Source organism: Nymphalis io, chromosome 30 (assembly GCF_905147045.1).
Source record: "Nymphalis io chromosome 30, ilAglIoxx1.1, whole genome shotgun sequence".
NCBI lineage: Eukaryota > Metazoa > Arthropoda > Insecta > Lepidoptera > Nymphalidae > Nymphalis > Nymphalis io.
Window position 1 is genome coordinate 6,632,454 of NC_065917.1, and position 21,988 is coordinate 6,654,441.

General features: G+C 36.0%; 2 protein-coding genes across 5 annotated transcripts in view; one reads left to right on the plus strand and one right to left on the minus strand.

The window, feature by feature from the left end:
• LOC126779885 (lysosomal alpha-mannosidase-like) overlaps positions 1 to 21,988 on the minus strand; it is a 36,324-nt gene that overhangs the window by 8,188 nt on the left and 6,148 nt on the right. The window contains exons 1-10 of one of the 4 annotated variants that reach the window (XM_050504030.1): positions 19,683 to 19,769; positions 15,549 to 15,669; positions 14,034 to 14,136; positions 12,610 to 12,691; positions 11,881 to 12,066; positions 10,584 to 10,789; positions 9,786 to 9,922; positions 3,713 to 3,846; positions 2,645 to 2,737; positions 1,629 to 1,758 (exon numbers count right to left, since the gene is read on the minus strand). In XM_050504030.1, the coding sequence (XP_050359987.1) occupies positions 1,629 to 1,758; positions 2,645 to 2,737; positions 3,713 to 3,846; positions 9,786 to 9,922; positions 10,584 to 10,789; positions 11,881 to 12,066; positions 12,610 to 12,691; positions 14,034 to 14,136; positions 15,549 to 15,669; positions 19,683 to 19,699 (1,209 nt within the window). In that variant the 5' untranslated portion in view covers positions 19,700 to 19,769. Of the gene's footprint in view, positions 1 to 1,628; positions 1,759 to 2,644; positions 2,738 to 3,712; positions 3,847 to 5,146; positions 5,281 to 7,147; positions 7,282 to 9,785; positions 9,923 to 10,583; positions 10,790 to 11,880; positions 12,067 to 12,609; positions 12,692 to 14,033; positions 14,137 to 15,548; positions 15,670 to 19,682; positions 19,770 to 21,988 lie in introns of those variants that run through there. The other 3 variants (XM_050504032.1, XM_050504031.1, XM_050504033.1) reach the window with 3 other exon arrangements.
• LOC126780066 (uncharacterized) lies at positions 20,222 to 21,710 on the plus strand. The gene has a single exon (XM_050504326.1). The coding sequence runs from the start codon at positions 20,306 to 20,308 to the stop codon at positions 21,263 to 21,265; it is 960 nt and encodes a 319-aa protein (XP_050360283.1). The 5' UTR covers positions 20,222 to 20,305; the 3' UTR covers positions 21,266 to 21,710.

Genomic DNA, 21,988 nt, shown 5'->3' on the forward strand with positions numbered 1-21,988 from the left:
TACTTACTCATTTTATACACATATCCTTTCTTACGCAATCCATCCTGGTGGTAGAGCTTTGTGCAAGTTCGTCTGGGTAGGTACCACCCACTCATCAGATATTCTACCGCAAAACAGCAATACTTGATATTGTTGTGTGGAGGGTGAGTGAGCCAGTGTAATTATAGGCACAAGGGACATAAAATCTTAGTTCCCAAGGTTGGTGGCGCATTGGCTATGTAAGCGATGGTTGACATTTCTTACAATGCCAATGTCTAAGGGCGTTTGGTGACCACTCACCATCAGGTGGCATCAGGCCCATATGCTCGTCCGCCTTCCTACTCTATAAAAAAAATCCACACCAGCTTCGGCCTCCCCCGTCCCCTATATCCATACTCTTACATACCCTTCTAGTAACATGTTTTTCAACCCTCCTAATCACATACCCTCTTCAACTTTTCATCTATTGCTACTTTCCGACTTCCTCTAATATATGTTTAGATATCAGTTTCTTTTTTAAATTATAAACATATATGCATATATATATATATACAAACTATAATTTTCTATTATGCTCACGCTTCGTTTTTGTTTTTAAATATTCTCTTTGTAGAAAGTAATAGTATTTAGTGAGTTAAATAGCATGTAGGGTTTGCTTTTAAATGATTTTGTATAATCTGTGGACTTATTTTAATTGCTTGTTTAAAAAAAAAATATCCTGGGACATTATTCACACAAGGCCATCTGATCCCAAACTATGCAGAGCTCGTACTATGGAAACCAGACATCTGATATACTACATATACTACTTTTCTTTTGTAAATACATACTTATATAGATAATTACACCCCGACTCAAGACAAACAGACATGTTCATGCACACAAATGTCTGTCCTGGGTGGGAATCGAACCCACAACCTTCGGTGTGAAAGGCAAGTATCTACCAACCACGCCAACCGGCCCATCAAAGTATAAACGTACTAAAAGACAAAACTCAATGTCAAAATTGATATCCGACTAGCGGACTCGACAGACGTCGACCTGCGATACAGACATTTTTTCATTTGGTGATGTACCGACAGCAGCGCCACCTACCGGATCCAATTTAGTTTTCAAACCATCCAGGAACACGTTGAAATGTACACACTAAATATCATCCAAATCGGTTCAGCTATTTACGAGGACTTAGTGATCGAGATAGCTAACTGAGAGATCGAGCGTTATGACGTCAGCGTGAGATACGTTATTGTGAGTGCGTCAATGTGTGCGTGAGTTTAGTACACGAGCTCACACGTATACACATTCAATTTCGTGAGTAACTTTGCACTTACATGCAATTCATATATCTCGTCTGAAAATCAACATTTTTTTCGGTTTCATGTAAAAAGTACTGATCCGTTTTATATGTAACTTTCATATAACAATCGTTTATAGTTTCAGGTCGGTCATAGACTATATAGTATGTTAATATGTTATGCCAGATATACACAAACAACGTGTATAAATTTTCATTATTAACGATTGAGTGAGTTGATAGGTAAAAGCGTAACAAGCATACTCACATTTGTACACACAAAAATACATATATAAAATAAATAGAAATCAAAATACAATAATCGTAACTTAACAAAGGTAAAAGCGTAACTTACCTGTAGGAAACGGTTTCCCTGGCGCTCGAAAAACTTGGTAGTCGGTCGGGAGGTGAAGTATCCGGTCCAGTACGCTGTGGGGTCGCTCGCGTAGGGGAAGAAGTCATCTTGTTTTGTTGGTAGGATCGGACTAAAATTGATGGGAGATAAACCGTAAAATTGTTTCGAAAAGTAGCCCGTTTAAGTCCCACTGCTGGGATAAGGTAGAATACAGGTCTACATAGAACGTTTATCGTAATATATATAACTCTAATGGTTTACGCGACAGTAAACCTCACAGGCGGTTATTCCGACATCTTCAACAATCATCGTCATATAACAGCCAATTTATGCAAAACCATAATGAATTATACATCTGAAACTTTCTCATGAATCACACCGTCCACTGGTGAAAACTGTATGAAAATACGTGCGGTAGTTTTTGAGTTTATCGCGGTCATACAGACAGACGCGACGGGACTTTATTTTATAAGTATATAGTAATCGTATAGTGATGTATTAGTATTCCGGACGTCTTGTAATTGTCTAACAGTAATTAATACGTATTTAGAGTATGAAGAACACAAGATTATTACTTTAATTGTAATAATAAGGGAGCAATAACTACGTGAGGAAATTTTTGCAATTTTTTTGACGGCCCCTTACTGAGATCCGTAATCCATAATCCGTAACAGCCTGTGAATGTCCCACATCTGGGCTAAAGGCCTCCTCTCCTCTTTTTGAGGAGATGGTTTGGAGCTTATTCCACCACGCTGTTCCAATGCGGGTTGGTAGAATACACATGTGGCAGAATTTCAGTGAAATTAGACACATGCAGGTTTCCTCACGATGTTTTCCTTCACCGTAAAGCACGAGATGAATTATAATCACAAATTAAGCACATGAAAATTCAGTGGTGCTTGCCCGGGTTTGAACCCACGATCATCGGTTAAGATTCACGCGTTCTTACCACAGGGCCATTTCGGCTTATTATTGAGATGACGTAATGCAATTTATAAAATAAAATATATACTTACTTAGAATCTTTCACCGCTTTTAAATAGCAATCCGGTGTTGAATAGAACAGTTTTATGTTTAAGCCATCGTGTGCTGATTTTATATTTGTATATCTGAAATTATATTATATAGAAAATTTAATAATACCTAATTTAAACAAGCGTGTTCGCACATGCGAGCTTGTTGCCATTTAAAATTTGAACTTTTATTAAAAATGAACGCATCTATTTTTCGAATCGTATTGCGTAGTTTTTTGGAAACAAATAATCAATGGAATCAAAAATTAAATTCAAATTCTCAGTTGAGCGACATTGTGAATTATTTTCGTTAATACGATGAGAACTTGACTTTACTCACAAGCAATACACATGCATTTTTTTACATAAAATATATTTACATGCAAAACTTTAAATATCATATAATTTAGTTTAAATTACGTATTTCATATGTTTATTGTAAAAAAAAAAAACAAATATATAAATATGACAAATGATTCTAATTTTTGGGAGTAAAAAAACTATTATTATCGTGCAAGATTTTCGCAAGCCAGATTAGCCATCCACGCAAGCAAAACCGCATAAGTGTATGCATAATCAGATAACCATAAAACTAGAGAATTAAAGCGCATAATCAACATCTTAACGTGCTGTCCGAGGCACATGGATACTATTGAGAATGTCCCAAAAGAAATTCACGGGATTTGAAACCAGGATCATCCACATACTTAAAAGCTTCTAGATCAACGACATTGTAGTATTTTTTTTTTATAGAATAGGAAGGCGGACGAGCATATGGACCACCTGATGGTAAGTGGTCACCAACGCCCTTAGACATCGGCATTGTAAGAAATGTCAACCATCGCTTACATATCCAATGCGCCACTAACCTTGGGAACTAAGATTTTATGTCCCTTGTTTATTACACTGGCTCACTCACCCTTCAAACCGGAACACAACAATACCAAGTACTGCTGTTTTGCGTAGAATATCTGATGAGTGGATGGTATCTACCTAGACGAGCTTGCACAAAGCTCTACCGCCAGTAATATATAAATAAATATAATATAATATATAAGTCATTGAACTCACTCGATAAGTTTGTCTAGATTACTATACCACATGACAGCGTCCTGGTACGTGAAATCACCCCCCATTGTAATGATAACGTTATTTGTCCTGAACTTATTACTCTGTTCTAACACGTATTTGACGAACGTGTCTATCTGTTGAATTCGAAAACATAAAAATGTATTAGGATTCTTTTTGGTAATGACAGAAATTTGAAATAAGTTTCTATATAGATAAAAGACAAATTATATATTTACTAAAGTCGGATAAACAACGCCATCTATTAGCTCGTATTTAAATCAATGATTTGTCGGTACGTGTTGAAGTAGCCACTGGGTCACTTATAGACCCTGGCCCTTTGGGCCAGAATGAAATGACGCGACGGTCAAAACCGTCGAGAAGGAACAGCCCGAGTAAAGGGGGCAACCCCGAGGCCCGTACCCAGACTGGCCTAGGCCAGCCAGGATGTACCAACTCTCTGTTGAAGTAACGTCCGGTCGCTGGGAGAATGCGTTCCAGGCAGGTCGTAGATAGTGAAAGCATTATTTTCTGCGCCTAAACACTCTCCGGTCGTGTCGGATTCCGTCTTATCACGAGAATGAGGGAATAGAGAGTGCATATGTGTATGTGTATTCGCACACACTTGTATAATATGTTGGCTAATCTCCCTTAAGATTGGCTGCCGTTGCCGAAATCGGTCAAGAGGACGTCATCACCAGTGTAGTGTTGTATTCAATCATCAGTGATGCGGTTCTGTAAGAACTCACTTCATCACTCACACGTGAAATTTTAACAATCGGCTTTTGGTAACATACTCTTTTGATGAGTATATTATTGTAATGTTATAATAATAAAGGTGATATGCTATTTTGATGCGTGTGTTTTTGAAATATTACGATTATTATGGTCAATGTTGCATAGCACCTTCTGACATTTCACGACCGTTTCCTGCGATGAGTTTCGAGTTTGTTCTTACAGAATAGCCCTAGTAGTAGCATTAGTACGCGTGAGGTCACTGTGCCATTTAACAAGCAAGCATGTTAGTAATAGAATTATTTAAATGCGAAGCGGTATTGACTGCCTCGTTGGTCTAGTTGCTTGTTATACCGCCGCAGACTCGAGGTCTGGGGATGGGTCAATAAAAAGTTATTGGGTATTTCTGTCAGAAAATTCTCAGTAGCAGCCCTAAGTCTGGAAGTTGGAAGTGTGTACATTCCCGCGCCTCAGAAAGCACGTTAAGCCTTTGGTCCTGGATCTTAACTCTTTCCGATCGTGTCGGATTGTCGCCCCATCAGAATATGAGAGTGCACCTGTGTTACGCACACACTTGTGCACTATAATATCTCCTGCGCAGTTGGCTAATCTCTCTTGAGATTGGCCGCCGTGGCCGACATCGGTCTGGAGGACATTATTATTATATTGTTGAACACATTTGTAACAATTAACTGCACTTACTCAATTAATTTGTCAAGATTCATAAACCACATTTCAGCTTGTTGATATTGAAAATCATCACCCATCGTCACGAGAACGTTTTTCGTTTGGTATGATGCTGACATTTGGTGAACTTGTCGGATAAAAGATGTTACCTGGTATGGGATTTATAATTAATATCTGTGAAACGAAGTTCCTTATCGCAAGCCACACTCCAGACAGTGGACGTATGAGAGTTAGGCTGACTTTAATCTAAGACTTTCAGCCTCACGATACTTTTGCTATAGTATGCCTGCATTATCCAATTTTTGTTTAGAATTGGAGACGAGCATATGGGCCGCCTGATGGTAAGTGGTCACTAACGCCCATAGATATTGGCACTGTAAGAAATATTAACCATCGCTTATATCGAAAATGCGCCACCAACCTTGGGAACTATAACCTTGGAAAGGAACTTATGCCTTCCATAATACCTGATTATTGTTACTACGTTTGCTGTTTGTTTTAATATGTTTATTTACTTTTATTTTTTTTTATTTTTGTTTTAAGATTGAATTTTTTTTTATAATTTGTTTTGTCTACTTAGTTTAATCTTGTTTGTTAATTAATTCATACGTTGTGAGTATCAACAGTGTTCTTATGCGTGTTGTGTTCTTCTATAATTGGGGGTATATTTTAATAATAATAATAATAAGGTAATTAATTTTTATGTAACTTGTATATATTTATATATTGTATATTTCTGATGGGGTTCTTTCTGAATAAATGAATAATAAATAAACTAAGATGTTAAGTCCCTTGTCCCTGTAATTACACTGGCTCAGTCATCATTCAAACCGGAACGCAACAATACCAAGTTCTGCTGTTTTGCGGTAGAATATCTGATGAGTATGTGGTATCTACCCAGAGGAGCACAAAGCCCTACCACCAATAAATATAGTATACCTGCATTTTTCATTTCGAAATCTTTTTCAATCATCGTCATATTTCACCCAATTTACACAATAACTCCATTCATTGGTGAAAAACATATGAAAATCCGTTCGCAATTCTACTAACTGTTAGGAATATGTCAAAATTATAAAAAGTACTAAAAATTGATCTCATCTTGATAACTTTCATAAGATCGACAGTCCGCCTCAAGGCTGCGCCTGAGCAAGGTCTACGTCAGCTAACTCAGTGACAACTAATATGTTTATATTATATTGGTGTATATACGAAGACTAGAGACCATTTTCTCTATCAGCATCGTATCGATACGCTTATGATATCAGACGAGTGAAATGGTGCCGTCCGTAACAGCCTGTGAATGTCCCACTGCTGGGCTGGCCTCCTCTCCGGTTTTGAGGAGAAGGTTACACATGTGACAGAACTTCAGTGAAATTAGACACATGCAGGTTTCCTTACGATGTTTTCCTTCACCGTCAAGAACGAGATGAATTATAATCACAAATTAAGCACATGAAAATTCAGTGGTGCTTGCCCGGGTTGAACCCACGATCATCGGTTAAGATTCACGCGTTCTTACCACTAGGCCATCTCGGCTTTTTTCCGAGCTTTTTTTTCGGCTGGTGCCACCAGGTGGTAAATACACTGGCACCACAGTACATACATATAAACCACTCCTTATACCATAATTGAAATGGCAACAGTTGGATCTAAGACGTCATATCCCTTGCATTTGTAATTACACTGACTCACTCATTATGTATTTATAGTTGAGGACTAAATGGTACGACCTCGAAAAAGTCTAAATCCTCCCACGGGTTGAAAATAATTCTAATTATTTATTATACTACTATTATACCTTTGCCCGCAATTTACGGCGAATTCATCCATTTTTAATTAGGTATGGTAATGAAGACCAAGAATCACGAACAAAATCAAATTTACAAATGGCAACATTCTTCTATAAAAAATCCAGCAATAACAATTATTATACTGCTTAAAAAATGCAAAATGCAAAAGCTATACGTGCACGTGTAACTAGCATGCACTAACATGCACTTGCATGTAACTCACTGGATAAGCTTGTCCAAATTGATAAACCACATCGCCGCATCTTGATACTGGAAGTCTTCACCCATCGTCACCAAAATGTTATTCGTTTCATAACTTTTGAACATATTTCTGCATATTTCAATAAATTTCGTAACCTTTGAAAAATGTAACCACTTTAATTCAACCAAGGTTTCGATAACAACTTCGCCGACATTCAAAACGTAAATTTTTTCGCGAATCCAGTGACTATTAAAGGTTTTTTTTTCAGCTTTTTGCCGTCCACTGCTGGACGAAAGCCTCCCCCATAGAACGCCAACCATCTTTTTTATTTTTTCGAAATGTCTAGTTGCTGTTGGCCAGAGTGGCCTTTACAGCGTCACCGGGGGGGGGTGGGCGAGATGAATTCAGCCGGATGTTGGGAGCCACACGAGGGGCTCAAGAGATTCGGACGTCTTAAGGGTGCCTCCTGTGAGGCCGGACCTCGGCGTAGGACGCCGTTGAAATCGGGAGGGGACGCCAACCATCCCGATCTTGGGCAGTCCGCATCCATCCCGAACCTACCACCTTTTTTAAATCGTCGGTCCATCTTGTCACAGGGTGTCCTACACTACGTTTGCCCAAGCGTTTGCCTAAATACCCCCCTATTCAAGGTCTCGACCAATAATTAACCTTTTGCTATAATTAACGCAGGTTATCCAAATAACCCATGAAGGATAGTGAGCTCCAGTCACCAAAATCACAAACCAAAATTTTGAGTAAATGTTAAGTCAAGTCAAAGTCAAAAATCTTTATTCAATATAGAAGCGTTACACTTGCTTATTGATTGTCATAAATCTACCACCGGTTCGGAAATAAACACCACAGACCCGAGAAGAACCGGCGAAAGAAACTCAGCGGGTTTTTTTATAGCTCATTTCTTTATAAGAAGTGCAATACAAATACAACACTAGCCAAATTATATATACCTTTTTTTTAATTTGAGATATGATATGTTACTTATAATGTTATGCCTTAGTACATAAGCTTGACAGTTTGAAAAACACATGTCAACTTACGTTTATGTTTGCGTGTTTAAATAAATTGTTATGACGTCGCGTCATTTCAAGGTCCAAGTTGTTTATTTGTCTTTACTCCTCCCGTGGTTGGAACGACTATAGTTATGTGAATTATTTAGTACCACCAGGGATATGATCTTAAATACCACAGTTGGCGACACATCGAATGGTTTTAATCAATATTATAGTTCTATAAGCCGAAATAGTCCTAAAAGCAAAAAGTCCAGACAGACTCAGGCAAGTTTATTTGTTGGTAGAGCTTTGTGCAAGCCTTTCTGTACCATCCATAAGATATGCTGCCACTGAACAGAAATTGTTGCGTTCCCATTACAGGCACAAGGGACATAACACCTTAGTATCCAAGGTTGGCGCATTGGCGGTGTAAGAAATATTTATTAATTGGTATATTTTATTAATTATTACGTGATTTCGGACTAGTTCAGTCGACAGCCATTCTCAATGGAGACTGCACAAACATCTACCAATGTAACCCAATAAACCAGGACGTTTCAATCCCCTTATATTCCACAACCAATTTAATTCTTCTACAAACATTTACGAAAAAGTTGCCAGGGAATTAGATACATTCTTCCGACACGACCCGACCAAAATCTGAATACACATAAGTTAGAGAATAAATAAGTGATTAAATATAGTCTTAGTTTTGACTCGTGTACGACTAATGGCAACACTGACAGTGAAAAAATACGCTTTGACAGTTACATGACTCATCGTGAGAAATCATTGTATTGCGAACACTCGACCGTGCCGCACGTGCACATTGACCGTGTCGGACGAACAAATTATACAAAGTCGCTCAATTTCTACAAGATATATGATAAAAACAGAACTACTTTTAGTTTTATTTATACGTCTTATACATTTATAAGACATAATTAATGGTCTGGATGTCAATATCATTGTCACTTATATTTTTGTGTAATTTTATTATTGTTAATATTATGAAAAATTTAAGTTAATTATATTAATTTATATAAAAAACTATATAGATAGTCGAGATGGCCATGGGTTCAACCCCGGTCAAGCACCACTGAATTTTCATGTGCTTAATTTGTATTTATAATTCATCTCGTGCTTGACGGTGAAGGAAAACATCGTGAGGAAACCTGGATGTGTCTAATTTCATTGAAATTCTGTCACGTGTGTATTCTACCAACCCGCATTGGAGCAGCGTTGTGGAATAAGCTCCAAACCTTCTCCCCAAAAGGGATAGGAGGCCTTAGCCCAGCAGTGGGACATTAACAGGCTGTTACTGTATATAAAACACATTTTTTATCTGTTATTGTTTATATAATCAATAATTGATTATAGTACAAAGCAACTTATTAGCATATTTATAATATTAGAGAACGATCTACACAAAATTCTTATGTATTTCTCATTATATGTTATTAACTAAATTGTAAGGCAATAATTGGTTTAGCAATTTATATTGTTAAGCTCTGTAGTGTGTGATGTTTCTAAATGTCTTTAACAGAATATTTATAAGATACGACGATAGATGGCGTTGATAGCAACTTTTATATATATAAAAAAATACAATTATTGAATATTACACTATAGTTATAATAGTTGATACGTACCCTCGCTTCGACATTGAACATGGGCGAATTCGGATCGTCAATAATCGGTTCGTCATCGCAGAGTACGTCGAAACAGAAGCCCGGTGGAGGGGAGTACGTGTTGTAAAGTGCTCCCGTGAAAATGTCCGAGGAATTACCTTAAACGTACAAATATAATTAATATCCTAACATTTAATAGGATAACACGTATTGTAGGTTTAAACCCGGGCTTACCACTGAATTTTCATGTGCTTAATTTGAGTCTATAATTCATTTCGTAATTGACGGTGAAGAGAAACATCGTGAGGAAATCTGTTTGTATAATTTAACTGAAATTCTGCTATGTGTATTCCACCAACCCGCATTAGAGCAGCGTGGTGGAATAAGTTCTAAATCTTCTTCCGAAAAAAAAGTAGAAGAGGCCATAGCTTAGCAGTGGGACATTCACGGGCTGTTACTGTAGTATAATCCCCCCCCCTGATTCCTACCCAGAAAATACTACGTAACTTTGAATAATAGTGATTTTTCGTATCATCTAAAACTAAACATGGAAAGAAGGTAAAAATGCACATTATGTAATGCATGTAAAGTTTAAGAAGAAAATTACGTGTGAAATCCCCACTACTGGGCTAAGACATCCCACGAAAAAGAGGCATCCAGTGGTAAGTCAATATTTTTCCTAATGTTAGTATTGAAATAAAAGACACATGAAACGGCCATGTCGATGACATTTCTTCACTTTTTGGTTTCATTTTACGTTAATTATTGTAATTAATCATTCGAATCACAATTACTTTTTTTAGATATCCTTAAACTTACCTAAATCATCATCTCCCCTCCATAGCATTTCCATACGTTTTTGCGACAGCCTCGCTCGTTTATCCTGGTAGTCTATCCTGCCTAGAAATAGACCGTCGTATCCCATAGCCGCGAGCAAGGATGCGAACTCGCGAGAATGACCGAATGGATCTATCTGCCATCCCACACGTGGTGTCGCACATGGACCGAATGTTTCATTCAGTTTTCTAAAAAAATAACATAATTTTAATAAAGTAACAGTTGTCACATGCCCCAATTCTAGGAAGGACAAACTCTTCTCTTGAGTAGTAGGGTTCGAACTTCCATCCCACTGCTACAATCAGCGTTGGTGAATAGTATTTTAATTCGACATCCGCAGGTTATCGGAATCTGACCCAGGTTAAGGTAAACTCTATTTGAGTCTCATCTGACTGATTTGTCAATTTAAACCAGCTTGACAATACTGACTTCCCTCGAGGTAGCTGATCCCCTGAAAAAAAGCCGAGATGGCCTAGTGGTTAGAACGCGTGAATCTTAACCGATGATCGTGGGTTCAAACCCGGGCAAGCACCACTGAATTTTCATGTGCTTAATTTGTGTTTATAATTCATCTCGTGCTTGACGGTGAAGGAAAACATCGTGAGGAAACCTGCATGTGTCTAATTTCATTGAAATTCTGCCACATGTGTATTCTACCAACCCGCATTGGAGCAGCGTGGTGGAATAAGCTCCAAACCTTCTCCTTAAAAGGGAGAGGAGGCCTTAGCCCAGCAGTGGGACATTAACAGGCTGTTACTGTTACTGTATACGCAGGTTTTCTCACGACGTTCTCCTCCATCGCCAAGCACGAATTAACTATGATATTTTAAAGGTCCCTCCTCCTTTTCAAAGCGTTTGGAGCTAATTCTATCACATTTTTCCAATGCGCATTGAATAGCTTCATTTGAAACAGATTTATTTGATAATAATTTAAATACTTACAAAAGTGATTATAAGAATAATAATTGATTGTTGGGCCTTGAGCAAGCCGGTTTGGGTAAGTACCACCCACTCATCACATATTCTACCACTAAACAGCAATATTGAATACGGTTCAAGGGTGATTGAGCCAGTGTTACAATGGCTCAATCACCCTTGAACCTGCCTGTAGGTAAACAAGGGACTAACGAATCTTAGTTCCCAAGGTTGGTCGCGCATTGCATAATCAATAAGGAATGGTCAATATTTCTTACACGGCCAATGTTTATGGGCGACGGTGACCACCAACACGTGGCTCGTACGTTTTCAACATACAATTTCAAAATTAAAATATACTTACTTCAAACCCCAAGTAAATTGATCGATAGTACTTTGGTAGTGTGACGCAGCTTCGTCGTTCATACTCCACGCGCCCCCTACAAACTGTAACCGACCCTGTCGTACTAGGGTATGGACCTTGTGACGTACATCGTCACCTTGGCGTACCCACCACATCCAAAAGAAGGCCGTCTCTACATAGATGAATCTATAATTAAGTTTATTTAGTTAGAACAACATCATAAATTGTTTTTATTTAAAGTAATCTAAGATTAAAATCATATAAAAGTTTGATGGCGAATCAAAATCATCGATTTAGAATATTAAATTCTAGACGAGAGTGATTGCATACCTCTTGTTGTTACGTCACTCTGGCGGAACGTCAAACTGTCAGCCATATTGGGTTTGACGTCATCAACGAATCGCCAACAATCGAAACGAATTTTTTATTACGTTTGAATTATAACATAAGATGGATGTACCTATTGTCTCTACCGATACGCCGATTAGCTTTTAAGTCACCGGCAGTTTCTACTATTTATTAAATTAAATAAAAAAATAAATATCTCTTCATATTATAATTGAATTAATTATTCAAATATATATATCGATATTATAATTTAATATATAACTACCATAAGTTAAGTCTCAAAGGGGTCTATTTTAGGTCCCATATTATTTCTCTTATATAACAGCAATAAAAAACTAAATTGCACAGATTAAAAATCAAAAACAGAATTTATCATCGTACCTCCTCTTGGGATCCTGCCATAGCTCCTTAACCACAGAATCTAATATGTATTGTACTCCAGCCTTTTGAATATTGTTACGACCTAAAAGAAAATAAAATGTGAGTGCAAAGGTACTCACGAGAATTGATGTGTGCGAGCCCTCAGCCTCAGTTAGCGCCTACCGTATATCGGCCACAAATTGTAGTTAAGAAATGATTAATGTAATTCTTAAATGGCCTTTTTATTTTTAGAGTACCTCTAAAGGAAAAAAGGAACCCTTATAAGATCACATCATTGGTGTCTTCAAATCCAGAGTGAACAGGTTTCTTCTAGGCAAGCGTGCTACATCCTAGACCAATGCTTAACATCAGATATGCCAACGGTCAAACGTTGGCCTATTAATGATTTAAAAAAAAACTTCGTTGTGCGTCTGTCTGTTTGTTTGTCCGTCAAGATCCTTTTTCTGAGGAACGCGTAGAGGTTAAAATTAATACCAAATACTGAGGTCTGCGGTCCCTTGGAGCTGTGATAAAATCAACCCTCGTAAGTTTTTTTTTTATTGAATAGGTCGGAGGTCGTACAAATAAATTATAATAAAACTTAAATTACCGATAATTATATTCATGCTTTGATTGTATCAATTAACTAAACTAAATGTATAATTTTACACATATTAATATGCAATTAGTTTATTTATTTTTAATTACATTAATTTAGGTTAAGAACAAATTATATTATACCGTAACTATTTTAATGGCTATTTTAATAAGCCTTATCACAGTCTCCGCAAATTAAAAAAAAAACAACATTATTTCCGTTAATTTAATTTAAAGTAAATATTTAGGTCGTAGGGCTTTGTCCAAGCACGTCAGGGTTGGTACCACCCACTGACCATATATTCTACCGTCTAATAGCGATACTTAGTATTGTCGCGTTTCAGTTTCAAGGGCAAGTGACCCAGTGTAACTACAGGCAAAAGGGACATAACAAATATTCTATTTTCTTTTTAACAGCCTGTAAATATCCCACTGCTGGGCTAAGGCCTCCTCTCCCTTTTTGAGGAGATGGTTTGGAGCTTATTCCACCACGCTGCTCCAATGCGGGTTGGTGGAATACAAATGTGGCAGAATTTCGATGAAATTAAACACATGCAGGTTTCCTCACGATGTTTTCCTACACCGAAAAGCACGAGAAGTCGAGATGGCCCAGTGGTAAGAACGCGTGAATCTTAACCGATGAACGTGGGTTCAAACCCGGGCAAGCACCTCTGAATTTTCAAGTGCTTAATTTCTGTTTAAATATAATAATGTTATACATGCTAGACAGCTACTAATCTATTTGAAGCCCAAAAAATTCTGTTTATATGTCAATTTCTTTTGTTTTTTTTTACGAATTCTGACGCCTCCCGAGAACCCGTGTAAGCCATGTATGAAGTGAAACTTACTCCCATAATAATACTGGTCCACGGTCTTCAGCCAGCCGACGTCATCGTGCGTGTGGGGGACGATATGCACGTTCAGCATATCTTGATTCACTTTGGTACAACTCTGAAAACAAATGCAGAAAAACCCAGATCATTTTGGGCTTACCGCTTGTAAGTAAAGGCTAATTTGATGATACCATTTAGAAAAGATTCTTAATTGGTGGTACCGTTTAGAATCAAAGCCTAAGTTGGTGATACAATTTAAAATAGATTCTTAATTGGTGGTAGTATTTATAACTGAAGCCTAATTTGGTGTTACCGTTCAGTATTAGAATAATATGTATTTTACTCCTGGTCATCTGGCAGGCGTCTTATGACGGACATTTTTTTAAATTTTATCTAAAGCATATATTCCTTTATTTATTTATTATATACTCATTTAACAGTAAATAATACTTCTATCGAGTAATGATAACTCTTGAACTTTGAACCGATACAAGAAGAAAACATACAGTTTTATTAGTATTGAAAATACTTGACGAGATTTTGCTTTAAGTATCCGTTAAGTGGTCGCTTATAAGTCTTTAGACACTGAGGTCCAACGTTCAATTCCCAGGTCGGATAATACCCAAAACTTTGTGTTATTCTGTTGAGAAATCAATAGCAGCCCGGAGTCAGAGAGTTGGCAGAGTTTCGTGCCTCGAAAAGCACGTAAAACCGTTGACTGTGCTCTTGTCAAAATAAAAGTCCCACCATTTGAGAGTGGGGTTACAGTTAACAACGAGTGGTACATGTATTAAGTTATACTAAAATTAAAATAATTTCGAACATATCGTTATAAACTTGTGTTCCGTACGAGGTACACGAACTCTAAACGGCTTCGTGTGTACCAGATAAAATACACTGAACTGCTAACGTAATAAGATAATAACATATATGATAATAACAACACAAACCGGTGATCAAATTCTAATTGAATATTTTTGCGTTTATCTTAACGCTCATTGGTCGAATATTGCGTCATCAGTTCCCAGGGACCAATGACGGTTTAAACAAAGAGTTTAACAAACATTTCAGAAACTGGACATCTCTGCATAATCTTTTTATATGATTCCGGTGTGCGTGTGTTCGTTGTTTATTGTAAAACGCTTGGCCGATTTTGATGAAAAAAAAAATGTGCTTATCGGAAATTCATGTATTTTTTTTATAAAATAGGGAGGCGGACGAGCAAATGGGCCACCTAATGGTAAGTGGTCACCAATGCCCATAGATATTGACATTGCAAAAAATGTTAACCATCGCTTACATCGCCAATACGCGACCAACCTTGGGAACTAAGATGTTATATCTCTTGTGCTTGGGCTTTTTATTATACCGGCTCATTCACTCTTCAAACCGGAACACAACAATACCAAGTACTGCTGTTTTGGGGTAGAATATCTGATGAGTGGGTGTTACCTACCCAGACGAGCCAGACGAGCTTGTAAAAAGCCCTACCACCAATAAATTCTTAAAAAAAAATTGGCTTATTCTCACCTCGTATCCACATTTTTCATTAGAACTGACGTCGTGTAAACCCTTACACGACGTCAGTTCTAACGGAACGGAAGACGACAGCCCGACAACGTAGAGGAGCAGTAACGTTATTGACATATTCCTGTAAAATTAAAATAATTAGACGATCGTGGTTTCAAACCCAAGCAAGCATCACTAAATTTTCATGTGCTTAATTTGTGTTTATAATTCATCTCGTGCTTGACGGTGAAGGAAAATATCGTGAGGAAACCTGCATTTGTCTAATTTCATTGAAATTATGCCACATGTGTATTTTACCCGCATTGGAGCAGCGTGGTGGAATAAGCTCCAAACCTTCTCCTCAAAAAGAGAGAGGAGGCCTTAGCCAAGCAGTGGGACATTAACCGGTTGTTCCTGTACTGTTTTATAATAATAATAATCTTTATTTGTCACAAATATGGGTGTAGATAGAAATTATTGTCATTATTACAAGTCCCTACATGTTTTGCCCATCACATGGCAAATAAATAGGTCAGTTACAAATTATTATAATTTATAAATTCTAATACAATTGTCAATAAATAGAAAATTACGGATTATTAATAATAAATATGATTAAAAAATAATTGTTGCACCTAAACCGGACGAGCATATGGGCCACCCGATGGTAAGTGGTCACCAACGCCCATAGACATTGGGATTGTAAGAAATGTTAACCATCGCATACTTCGCTAATGCGCCACCAATCTTGGGAACTAAGATGTTATGTCCCTTTTGCCTGTAATTACTCTGGCTCACTCACCCTTCAAACCGGAACAATAATACCAAGTACTGCTGTTTTGCGGTAGAATATCTGATGAGTGGGTGGTACCTACCCAGACGAGCTTGCACAAAGCCAAGCCAAAACACGTTCATGCACACACCTTCGGCTTGAAAGGCAAGAATCTACCAACTACGCCAACCGGCCCGTCAATGTATATATAAAAATTGCTCATTAAAAATTATAAGATATGACATATACATATGACAGTTCTCAAATACAACGGTATGTTAGGTAACCCCATGTAATAGGTGATAGGTAACAAAAGTTTATTTTTAAATTATTAATATTTAAAACATGAACGCAGACTAGCAAACCGGACCGGGTGGTAAGTGATCGGTGACCTTAGACATTAGCACTGTAAGAAATACCCATCCCTTACATCGCCAATGCGTGTCCAACCTTGGGAACTAAGATATTATGTTATTGTGAGTTGGTCAATGAAGTTGGTCATAAAAAGAGTCGCGGGAAGACGTCGGATGTGGACAGCACAACACCGGCCAACATGGAAATCTTTGGGGGAGGCCTTTGTCCAGCAGTGGACATCTTTCGGCTGACGTGTGTGTGTGTTTGTGTGTGAGTTGGTCAATACCAACTTGAGACAAATATTTAGTAAGTTAATAGAACAAGTAAGTTAGGTTGATTCAAATTAAAACAAGATACACATGATTAAGTATTAGTATGGACGACGTGAGGCTGTATGCAAAATGTACACTGTCCAGAAGCCGTGCCAGAAGTGTCGTGCGCTTGCCTCCTCGTAGTATTGACGTGTCTTTAAAGTTAAGAACATTATTTCAGAAAATTGTTTTTGGACATTTGCTGTCATGACTCATAGCTTTAGCAATGTCACTTGCGCCTGAACAGCCAATTTCGATATCGCATTTCGTTGAAAATTGAAATGTCACCCTCCATTTCGAGCCCTAAGTCGTTGCATAATTAATTTATATGAGCTAGCTCTGTCAGAATTAATTTTAGATAAGATCAAAATAATTTCTAATTGGATTTCTTACGGATTTATCGTTGAAAATTAAACGAATACATATTGGTTATTCGTATCTTATGTGTCTTAAGCAACATCTTCATTTCTTTTATTATATCATAAGTCAACAAGCCATCGAGGTCAACAGCATTAAGCTAATGTCTTTTCAAACGATCCTCTTGAGTGATAAATAAACATTTTTATTTATATATTACTAATTGTTTTATTTACAAAAGAAGATAAAAACGAAATCTAACGTTTAGATAAACAATAACAATAATAGTTCTTTCTATTTTTATCTTTTTCTGACATCACTGATTTTAGATTCGAAAGAAGACACAGCATTATTTATTCTCCCTTCCGTCGTCGACGTCCGAAGCCGAGATACGGTCTCACTGGAGAATCTTAGAACTCTCGTATTCGGAGCTCCTTAAATGAGCTCCCAACATCCGGCTGAGTATTTTTAAGACCGGGCAGGGGTCCGGTGAGACGAAGTCACTTGGGCCAACAGTAACAGGTCAAAAAAAAGCTTTGATTTACTAGACACTCCCAAAACATCAACGGCCTTGCCTACGTTACTTAGCGACGGTTTAGTTAAATACTGATATATCTCTTTCTGTCATCATTGATTTTGATATTCGAGAGAAGAAGACAGCATTATTTAAGTAATCCCACGCTAAGCAACATTATAAGTAAGGACGTTATAGGTGAATCAGTTAAAACTAAATTAGAGCAGAGATGAAGTTATTCGATTAAGAGCATCAATATTAATACATCATTAATTGCACAGGAGATATATAGTGTGTGCGTGTGTGTGCATACACAAGTGCACATGGAATGGACAGTCACTCTTATAATCTATGACGTCGATACGACCGAAAAGAGTTCGACCTGACCAGCTTTACGTGCTTTCCGAGGCACGACGAAAAACTTTCATCTTCCGAACTCCATGCTGCCACTGAGGATTTATCGACGGATTTTTTTTTTACCCAGACTCGGGGTTTGAACCCAGAACTGGATTTGCTTTATAAGCTTGCCACTGGACAAAACTTTCTTTACAATGGAGATTGTAAGTCAATAATTTTATGCTTCGTAAATGAAGATTCAAGTTAAATCTAATAAAGCATTTTCATAATTTTTATCAATAGAAACATGAGATAAACGGCTTCAACTTCAAGAATTATGAGAATTGCAAACACTTAGTACCGTAAGTCGTTTCAGTAAAAACAACATCTCCGTTACACTTATGCTATCCTGGTACGAATGAGAATAGGTCACTTAGAAAATCTAGATTTTTTGCTTTTAAAGTGTACACGGATTCGTTCTACATCTAACATCCGTGCATACAAGGAAAAAGCTGTGTCAATTTTTATAAAACTAAAGCGTAACTGACATTTCGGGTCAATTTAGACTTTTTAACCGACCTCAAAAAACGAGAATGTTGATAACATTACAACATTAGGCCGTATTTTTCTTTTAAATAAAAATGTAAAAAACATCAAAAAATATGTTTTTGTTTGGGAAAGGGAAAATAATTACCACCCCTAACGGTGAAAAATTAGGGGATGATTTTTTTTATATTATCGATTTTTAATTGAAATTGGGTTGCTTAAACAGATAATTATAATTAGATCCGACCACGACGCATATAAAAACCGTCGGCTTCTCTTTTTTGATTACGTTTGAAGCTTATTCCCCACTTACACATGCTTCGCGATATTATCGGCGCTAAACACGAGATCACTAGTAGTAGGCTCTACCTGGGATTTGAACCGAGGGACACGAAATGTGCAGCGTCATAAACTAGCCACCAAACCAACAAGATATCTAAATCACGGAGTTGATAATATATAATAGCGAAAAATAATATTCAAGTATAAAAAGATCTACAAAATAGCCTGGGTTAAAGCTACACTATTGTTTTTCTTGTAGTCTATATTAATGTACATGAATATTGTTCTTAAGAAGAAGTTAAATCGGACCATTTTAACAATTTAATTCGATTTTTAATTATAATTAATGTATAAATTCTTCTTGAGACTCTATATAATTTTTTTAATCAATATAATAACATAGCTATCTTAATTGTTAATGCGTTAATATAGTTCGGAATAATTGTTTATACCAATAATTTATAATAATAAAAATATAAATGCTTGCTGTGATTTCCTTTAATTAAGGAACACACAAATTTAAATTATTATTCCACGATAAAATGTACTCGTAAGTGTGTATACTTTGTTGGAGATCCTTAATAAATAAATAAATAATTTTGTTTATCTTTAGTGAAATAATACAGTTTAACTAAAACGTATAAATATAATTTTAATTCATAGAAAATTTAAAACAATCTTACCTTTTTATTATTAACATCTTGAATAAAATTATTAATTAACATTCATTTTATTTTTATAAATAACAATATAAACAACTTCACTCGTCCGTTTAAATTTAATAACTGATTTTATATAAATAAAATCTGACAGCCAACTTGATAAAATAATAACAACTGACAAGATTTTTTTTTTCTTTTACGGTTAGAACAGACAAAGAGCAAACATCCTACATCCTAACCGAGTTTATTTATTAAAGTTAGACAAAATAGATATAAAATCTGGCATAGCATAATATATTGTTCTAATTATGATACAAAAATACTGTGTTTCAAAAGGTTATAATTTCTTTAAGTAAATGGTCCAATTTATCAATATTGTCCAAATATTATTGTTATTTTATTTAGAACTACTTTGGTTAGTAATCAAGCAAGAAACTTATTTTAAAATAAATGTTAAGGAAGTTTCGGAGGCCATTTTAGAGAACTTTAAATTTTTTTATTAATTCTATAATGAGGCAATACTACAATTGATTAGTCATTGTCAATGTCAATATTTTAAGGATATTTGGTAGCTACAAATAAACTCAAAGTTCAAAATAAATAACAATAGATAACTTTAATTAACTAAACGATTTATTTAAACTATGTCACTGTGGCAATTCTCCGAATCTTCGCTGCCACTTCTTAGACGTTGTATCGAAGCTTCAAAATTAGATCAGAATAATAAATGGGTTCAAAGATTTGGTTCCTTTAACCACGAAAAGGAAGCGGAAAATGTGAAAGAAAGCGACAATAATGCAGCGATTTCAATTCCCGTTTTAGAACATACGAATTCACACAGTCTAGAAACACTAATTCTAGAAGAAGTCGAAATATCTGACAATATTTGGCAGGAAATGATTGATATTGATCCTATTTCTCAATTCGATTATTTAGTAGAAAATTGCTTGAAACATTCAGCTCTATATCCTATGCTGGCCGCAAAATTATCACTAACATCCGTTGAAAAGCTGTGTAGTCATATTTTCAAAACTGATATCATAAATTTGACATTCCTTGAAAAATTCTATACTTTATTTTTGCCGGTATATTTGAAAAGGGAATACACAAGGACGTCCTTAGACATAATAATAAAGGCTGAAAAATTCAACAGTGTAATATTTAAGTATTTATTAGAATTAATGATTAAAGATACTGAGTTGTCTGCTCAAGTTTTACAACAATATATATCGACAATGGATATTAAATGTCAGTCGGAATTAATGAAAAATATAATTTCTTTTAATTTATCAAATGACGTTTTTATTCATCATTTATATTCAATTCATATATTGTATAAAAATTGTGAAAAAACTGATTCAATACAAAATTATGTTTTATCGAAATTATCAAATGCTTCACAGCAATGTGTTAACGATAAGAATTATGGTCGGCTACTACTAACCTATCTACAAGCACAAAAAAAGTTTAGTACAAATTATACAGTTGTACAAAAAATAATAGATTTGCACAGGTCTCCTTTTAAAAAACCTTGCATGAATGCATTTAATGAATTGCAACAATTACAAGATCAATCTATTCTAAATTCAAATGAGAATTTTTAGATATTTTACTGTTTCTTAATTCTTACAAATTTATGGTGAATTTAGATTCTACTGTTCTAATTGGCAGAAGCTCAGCAGTAACTCAGTATACATGTAACGTTTAAATAAAAGGAAATACCACTCACTGACAATCTCCTAAACTATCTGCACGATTGACTTGAAATTTGTTAGTTACTCCTTCCTCGACATAGACGCTCCCTAAGAAAGGATTTTATTCAAATCCTTTTGAAAATACATTGTTCTTAATTGTGCGAACCCAAGATGCCAGTAATTATATAAAATTAAGATGTGGGTATAAGTTGTTGACCTTGCTTGATTGGAGACAATAAATATTCCCTGTGCAGACTTCAGACCCCTTATTTCCTGTGTTTGCAGAGAAAAGTGAAAATAATAAATTACCTTGTTGTGTTAAATAGATAAAGCTAGTAAATAAATATATGTATTACACAGTGGTTTTTTTTATAAGAATATGTTTGTTTATATAAAAAAAAAGAAAAAAAATTGCAGCTATTACAATCATTTTTTGTCAAGCAACTAGACAGTGCATATCTGTAATTGATACATATATCAGACATATGTTACTTGTTTATATTCACAAGTGTTTAATATATGTACTGTAAATGTGCATTTTCAAATAAATAATAATAAAAAAGGTTTTATCCCGTGCTATATACCTGTGCGTGAATGCGAAAAAAACAACTAAAAGTTACCTCTGCAATATAA